The sequence below is a fragment of the Necator americanus genome, chromosome IV, assembly GCF_031761385.1.
Source record: "Necator americanus strain Aroian chromosome IV, whole genome shotgun sequence".
NCBI lineage: Eukaryota > Metazoa > Nematoda > Chromadorea > Rhabditida > Ancylostomatidae > Necator > Necator americanus.
The window spans coordinates 1,308,369-1,316,481 of NC_087374.1; the positions used below are offsets into that span (position 1 = coordinate 1,308,369).

Here is an 8,113-nt window from a genome sequence, read left to right on the forward strand (position 1 = left end):
TTTGCGTCTAGAGAACTAATTTGGAAAATCGAGGTTGGTCAATCGTAAAGAAATATTTTTTTGGGGGGCGGGGAGGCACATGGGAGGTTCGCGAGTTCCCGAGTTAATTGGGTGCATCCGACGAAATAAGAGAAAGCAAGTTAAAGGCATCACCGCATGAATCTGATGTGATATGGATTTCCGATGGTCAAAGACTATATGGGAAATAGGTGCTATCTCGCTCATTTCTTCCTAATTGCCATAAAAAACGGCCTGGAAGGCTTTGGACTTCCTTCGGGCGTTCTGGCGCACTATTTCCCACAAGGAGTTCGATCGGAGCGCGCCAGCCTTGTGCATGCGCCGCCGCATCTTCCGTGCCGTTTTTACGGCAATTAGAAAGAAATGGACGGAATCAGCATCTTCCCCGTAGTCTACGACCCAGTGTAGGCATAAGCCACTTGAAACCCGTACCACCCCAGATTCGTGGGGTGATGCCTTTAAGATTAACTTTACTATCCCTAAGTCTTCAGTGAGTGACAACACTTTTTCATTAACAAGGCTGGCTCGGATTACTCAATTATGAGCAGAAAAATTCCCACTCCCAGCTCTAAGCTTTCAGCATTTAAGAAAGATGTTAGCAGATTCGTTAAGCAAGCGGCTGCATCCAACTAGCTCGGATTAGCTCGGACCTCTTGATGTGCATCAATAAATTTCTGGTTCCGATGCTCTTTCTGTGTTATATGTTTGTTGTGAAGATAAACAATGAGACATCTTCAACACAAACAATGAAAATTCAGTTCAGAAGATACAAAACATGAGTAAAACGTGAGAAAAAAGAAGATTTTCAAAGACTGAAAGGGAAATTTCTGACCCTATCTTTCTGTTTGGTAAGTTTCTAGCCATTGTAACAGCTATTTTCGTTCAATTTTCGTTTTGTATGTACTTATCACTGCTCCATTTTTTCTAATTCAATAAAAATCATGTAACATTAATATTATTAATAATAATAGTCGTCAGGAAATCCTGGAATAAAGGCAACGATCAAAAAATAAGGCGTATATTTCGGTATCGAGCAATAGCAACCTGTCAATAACCACCAGAAATCGGACGATATCTTTAGATGGGTGACTGGGCCAAAACATCAGAAATCACTTGATCGTTCCATTAAAAAATGACCAAATTTCAAAAGAAAAAGAAACGAAATAAAATAAAATAAACATTTCAAGAAAGGATGTTGTATAAGTGAATCCTATGACAAAAAGAAAACGAGGAATATTTTGATTTGGATGAGAATTCAACAGGAATTGTAATAGAGAATGAAAAAGAAGTGTGACAGTTGTTCCACTGACATCACATCACAATAAAAGTTCTGGCACTAAAGGATTGAGTCAGCAAGAATTTCTCATTTTGAGAATAATAAATGACAGTCTACGAAATGAGGAATGAAAAAGTCTGGAACACTCTCAGGATTTTTGCGGGTACGAGCCGTGTGGACCAGAAAGATCGGAGAATCGCCGATAATAAGCAAACTGATGACCAGTTTCTCGGTATCGACACTTCTTTATCAAACCGAGCGTTCTGGAGCGTAGTCGCCTGCGCCAATCGATCAATGATCCGTTCTAATTCGTTTGCGGTTATTCGAGAACTTATTTCAACATAAAAAATTTCGTAGGTAAAATTAAACTCGAAGAAAATCATTCATAACGAGATGTTCTCATGGAAAGGATCAGGATTTAGGAAAAAATCCTGGAAACGACTGGCTAAAGATTCCTCGCCTACGCCTAACGTTCAGAGAATGAATGGTTACTGGTGAACGAATGCGCACTTGGTGTGGATCGATATTTTCGCAAGATCCACAGAGAACGAGCACTGCAAATAGAGGATTCATAAATACGTACTAGATTCGTAGGATATTACTATCATTATTATTATTATTATTATTATTATTATTATTATTATTATTATTATTATTATTACTATTATTATTATTATTATTATTATTATTATTATTATTATTATTATTATTATTATTATTATTATTATTATTGCTCTTATCATTAACATTATTATTATTATTGCTATTATTACTATTATTAACATCATTATTATTGTTGCTACTATTATTTTTACTAGTTATTTTCTTTTATTTTTAGTTTTTTTCTATAATCAACATTATTATTGTTATTGTTATTATTATTAACATTATTATCACTATTATTATTATTATTATTATTATTATTATTATTATTATTATTATTATTATTATTATTATTATTATTATTATTATCATTATTATCATCACTTTTATTATTATTATCATCACTTTTATTATTATTATTATTATTATTATTATTATTATGATTATTATTATTATTATTATTATTATTATTATTATTATTATTATTATTATTATTATTATTATTATTATTTCTCTACCATAGATGTATATTTGCATATCTGGAATAGCTCAGCATGGAATTTCTGATTAGAACGACGGAATGGAAAAATTAAGAAGTTTTTCTCTGATGCATAGCAGCTGTGCGGATTTTACCGTCGTTTCTAAAGATAGACATATCGTTCGAATAAGATATAATATAGTAATAATAATTTATTTTATAAATACGTTCCCAGAAGATCAAAGCGCTACCGATAGTAAACAAACAAGACAGTTTTCTGCACTTTTTCTCCGTATCCTAGCATCATTCGCAATCGAAAAAGAATAATTCGATAGTCGATTGAGTCAGATCCCGTGGATCTGAATAATAGGATTTTAAAGGACGGAAGAGAGACAAACTTCGTTTTCATCGTCAGTAACCACGAAATAACTCTCTATGAGGTGCAGCAAAATCACCATAATGTAAATTATGAAGTAGAACAGGTTCAATTATAACGAAACCAGTAAATTAACAATACCAGATGTATATTCATGCACTATAGCAACGTTTTATTACATAACGGTATAATTACATACTTACCGTATCTTTCAATTACACGTAATTAGAATTTTATTTTTCCGTTTTTTTTTTCTCATCATTTGCATCATGCATTTGTTCAGAATGCTTGTTAACATATCAGTTTCATGTAATTTCCCATGTATTTCACAATTACCCTAATAAATATTAGGGATAAAGGATAAAGTCACTGACGTATCCATCCACTTGGGATGCGCCAACGCGTTTTGCTGAAATTCGTCATCGCTGAGGTTTTAGAACGCATGTTGGCCCCCATGCAATGACTTGAGGGGGGCCAGCCGATCATAATGTCAGCGTTTTTATCCTCTCGGACAAGTCTGGTACCAATTTATCGACCACGGAGGGATGAAAGGTTTTGTTTACACTAGAGCGGTTTCGAACCATCGATCATGTGGCTACAACGGAGCCTAATAAATATACTCGACTCAAAACGACACGAATCACGAGTGTAGTTGGGGTGCATTTGCGTACGCGCTCAAAACGCCGTAGTGGTGGTACCGCCAGCAGTTGGGACCGAAGTGGGACCGTCACAAAGTGCAGCAATGCGTGGTGCCAGCAAGGAAGGATCGACCCAACTATAAGATAACTCGTCTGGATTTCTCGGAGACGAAAATCAGACTTTAGATTTGGACACATCAATTTATTATCTCACCACGTCTGTAAGTTTGTCGTTGTTAACGAATTGTCATAGCCTAACAGAGGCTCACTAGACGGAAAAGTCGAGAAATCGATTTGTGAAAATTCAAGACGTGTGAAATAATTTAGGAGAACGAGAACGAAAAATATTCATGAAGATGTTCTAATTGATGGTAGATTCAAGATGTTAAATAACAACAGTTATTAAGATATAAAAACCATTTTACAGTCGCTAAGAACCGGTTTCGTTCACAAGTTCTGTCATCACATCGTCGCTCACCAATGAAATATTTTGCTTAAGGAGAGAAAATTACGGGAGAAAAGAGAGCCACCCCGAGAGAGATCTCTTCCCGCAGACTTTCGTTCCTGTCTGAAGGTGATTTCTAAAGAAATCCATTCGACGAGTGAGATCCAGCGTCAACTATCAAATGAAGATCCAGGCTTAAAGGCAGGAATTTCTCTTTTTTTTCTGTCAGAAATTTCAGCAACAGTTTGATGACTTCGAGATCCCTCAACGAATAGATGGATGTAGTTTGAATGAGTGGCCAATTCTCTCTAGTTATCCAGAAGAAGAATAATAGTAGGTCCGCGTAAACGCATCTCTTCAGCGATGCAACGTATTGTGCGATTGAGCTACTTAGCTACTTTGTCCTCGTCAATTGTCTCCAATTAATAAAGCCCAAATAAGTAGCAGAAGCTGTCGCGTCCAAACAATCGTGAACATGTTACGGATTGTCATCGTTTTGTTACCCGTAGCAAGCTGCATCGTTGGAGAGACCGGATCACACGAGGTTGTTTCACACTTATCTTAGTGGATTAATAGAAGAAATTTTGTGTGACTGACCACGCAGGAAAAACAACAGAAAATAACAGGAGCACTACTTTAAGAAAAAGTTAAAAGGGAGCTTGTCAACGCCGTCGTTCCGCTGACTTTCGGGTGCGGAGAGGTAAGAGCTGTGAGCTCCTCGATCCAGAATGTCAGCTCGAACAGTTCGAGCAGTTCGGCAGTCACTGTGTGTGCAGCCGAAATGAGGGACCACACCGACAGACGTGTCGCCCATTCGTTTGAACGTTGAATTCAGCACCGATCGTCGATGCACCTTAATATGACAATTGAGCAATGCCCAAAATTCTTCTTCTAGATTTTTCCGGCACGCATTTCCCCCGTAAATTCTTGCAAATTTCCTGCACATAGTCGTTTTTCAGATATCTCAGCATTTATTCCGTTATTTTTCACTTAATATAAGCGCTAAAAATATTACTATGTACACAACCATAAACTATACAATTATACTAATAATACTATGCAGTATATAAGTATAAAATATTTCCTTCAAGTAATTTACAATAACGGTGAAAGACTTCCAATGCCCCCTTCACCTGAGAAACGTGCTTCCAGATTAATTGCTCCTGTAATGTAAATATGATTTAAATAAAGAGGGACAATGTTTACTGAGGTTCTGTGAAACGAAACTAATCGAGGTCGAAGATTTTGATCGCCACAATGCCTTGGTTGAAGTAGGATGGTGGTAAGTAGAAAATTATTTGACGTTGACCCTAAAGATCGAATCTTCTTGGATAAAAGCTATATATTTATTATTTTCTGCTCAGCAGACAGACACTCGAGCATCTCTAACCTCACAGTTGTGATAAACAGTGAGAATGAGGAATCTGCTACTACCACCACCATTTCATTGTGAACCATTTATTATTTCGTATTATTATTATTTAGTATTTCTGCCTTCACAAAAAAAAACTTCCTGCAATATCAGTGAACTTTTCCTCGTAGATGAATAGAGTTCCAATCCCTAGAGATAAGAGTTGGAAAGTTAGGTAAAGAAGGAGTTTTTTGGTAAAACACAATGGAACCGTGGTTCGGACCTCTTCTTTCCCAAAGCGATATCCGAGCTCCTTCGACTCCTTGAATTCCGCATACAAAACGACCTCTCACATAATAACTATACGTCCACTACCAAAAACGCTGAAATAAAGTGGTAAAAGCCTAAAAAACAAGAGCCTCCTTCAAGTTGTTTTAAGCATTACCCTAAGGTAGGATATCCTCCATAATAGATTTCCTGGTTGGGCAACTAAACATCAAAATTTTTTCTCCATATCATCCGTTATGAACGTTTTATTTTTTTAACATTTAGGAGAAAGAATTACGTCCGTTTCCTGGAAATTGTACCAGTATGAGGCACATAATAAGCGGTAAACGAAAAAGCAAATCCATGCGTTGCGTACGGTGCGTTCTTTAGGATTAATCCTCTACTGTTCTTGAGTCACTTCTTAGCCCCTCTCTATATAGGTTGCTTCTCGAAGTTTTACATAGGTTATACGTCCAATTTAAGGTAATAAGGTGACCTTTCAGGCGCTAGGAGTATGTCCTGAGGGCTTCCTTTTCTCGGAATCACCTAAGCGCCTGTGGACACAGAATTTTGATAATTTATGAGGTGTGAGAGGTCAGAATTATCTCTATGACCTTACCTTCGGGAAGGCATATCGACACGAAATGCGTAATCTGCCGACGGTGTCACCGTGGGCGAATAATATCACTTTCTCACGACCTAAATTCAACGCGTATCAATGGTAACACATCGATCATCCGCCTATATAAACAAGAACGTTGCACCGAAACGGATAACGGTGCTAGTATCCTTTAAAGATCAGCGTTCCGAATGAAATCATTCTTCTACTTTCTGTGCGTTTTGCCTTTTACTCTGGCGCAGTTTCCAGGACTTGGATGTGAGAAATTTTTTTATTTCTTGTAAACAATAAGATAATAACAGTTTGTCGTAATTCTAGGATGTTTATTAATTTTTTTTTCATTTACTTCTAAGCGGAAGATTCCAGAATGGGAATGGAAACTATGGTGGCGGATTTGGTGGGAATCAAGGGTAAGGTTTGCTAAGCTGTTTAATTACTCTGATTTTAATTACATTTATTTTAACTAACATATGTCTTCTAGCTCATTCACAAATATGAATGAACGTAGTTACTACGTACGAGGTCGTTTGGTTTGTGGAATTCAAGGAGCTGATGGGGCACGAGTATCGCTATGGGAGAAGCGAGGTACATTATCTTTATTTTCTTTTATTCAGGTTAAAATGTGAAACAAAAATTTAAATGTAATATGTGGAACTTATGAGGAAAAATTGTGAAAAATTGCGAAGATTTATAAAGTGAATTTCTAGGTGCTGGCACACCTTTTGTGTATGAAGAGAAACAGATCGATGCTTCTGGAAGTTTCTATGTGAAAGCAGAGATTCGTAACGGTGGTGGAGGTTGGAACGGTGGCAATTCCAATGGCTACCTGACTCTTACTATTAACCATAACTGCGGGGTAAGTGAATTGTTCGTTGTTTTTCTTTAAGTGATATTGAAGTGAAACCATGAGTGAAAATTTAATTTCCAGGGTCAACGTCAAATGAGCGTCGAATTACCGCCGTCGTATTTTAATCAAGGCATAGTTGCGATCAAAACCTTCGATCTAGGTACCTATCGGACAAATCATAACTAGTAAAAAAATAAAAAAAAACATAAATATAAAAAAAAACTAAAATAGTATATTCACCTTACGAATCGTTACAGGAACAATCAACTTGGAAGGACGTTTCTCAGGTGAAGAAACAAATGCTTTCATGGGTGGCGGTAATCGACGAGGAAACTACGGCGGCAGATTCGGCAGTGGGTCAGGCGGCGGTTTCGGTTCTGGCGGATTTGGTGGAGGTCCAGTACCTATCTAATGTTGAAACACAATTATCGCACTATTATTCTACATTAATCAATATATTGTTTTATGTTTATTATTTTAAAATATTGAATAAAGAATAACATCAGGTAAATCACAGTGAAAATTGCCTGTATGTGGTACACAAATGCAAGACAGGGCTATAGAATTTCAAGAAAAATGCTTATTACTAAGAATAATAGAAGTTTTGTCTCGACGAAAAAAGAAAGAAGGATTTAGAAAGCGGCGATACAAATAAGTGAGAAAAAGTGTACTAGCAGGGATTTCATGTATCGGTAATATAAGAATTTTTGAGGGACGTGCAGATATAAAATAGGTGAAAAATGCTATCCGAACTAAATACTGCAAAGTTAAGGATCACATGAAATGAATCTACTGAAATGATGCGATGAAATTAAGATGAACAACTAATAATGCTATGATGCGCTATGATACTATAAAATTTGCTTCGCGAGCACGCAAAACCTGTGAAGGGCATAGTCGAAGTTAGAAAATACCGTTTGAGGCACTTTAATTGCATGAATTGCATAGGTTCGATTCGAAACAAATACAAAACAAAACGAAATTTCCAAACTTCTTGAAAAAAAAATTACAAAGGAACTCACAGGGATGAACTCCAATAGGCCACCCGTAATAGAAGGGACACAGCGGGTAAAAAGACTCACGAATTTGAGAAAAGAGAAGAAATGAGCGTCATTTCAAAGAACATGTCCAACATTATTACTACTACTATTTAAAAAGTATTCATACAAAGTAAAACGATACTTGACTATATCAG

The 8,113-nt window shown here is 36.6% G+C and overlaps 1 protein-coding gene across 2 annotated transcripts; it reads left to right on the forward strand.

Moving 5' to 3' along the window:
- Positions 1 to 1,774: 1,774 nt before the first annotated feature.
- On the forward strand, positions 1,775 to 7,330 carry RB195_000121 (uncharacterized protein; the record flags this gene model as incomplete). 2 transcript variants are annotated; one of them, XM_064196285.1, is made up of 7 exons in its annotated part: positions 1,775 to 1,788; positions 1,889 to 2,111; positions 6,438 to 6,481; positions 6,553 to 6,656; positions 6,779 to 6,927; positions 7,000 to 7,078; positions 7,176 to 7,330. In XM_064196285.1, the coding sequence occupies 7 exons, from the start codon at positions 1,775 to 1,777 to the stop codon at positions 7,328 to 7,330; spliced, it is 768 nt and encodes a 255-aa protein (XP_064052165.1). The 2 variants fall into 2 exon arrangements, with proteins under 2 accessions (XP_064052165.1, XP_064052166.1); XM_064196284.1 differs by lacking the exons at positions 1,775 to 1,788; positions 1,889 to 2,111; positions 6,438 to 6,481 and having other exon boundaries at positions 6,566 to 6,656.
- Positions 7,331 to 8,113: the final 783 nt, after the last annotated feature.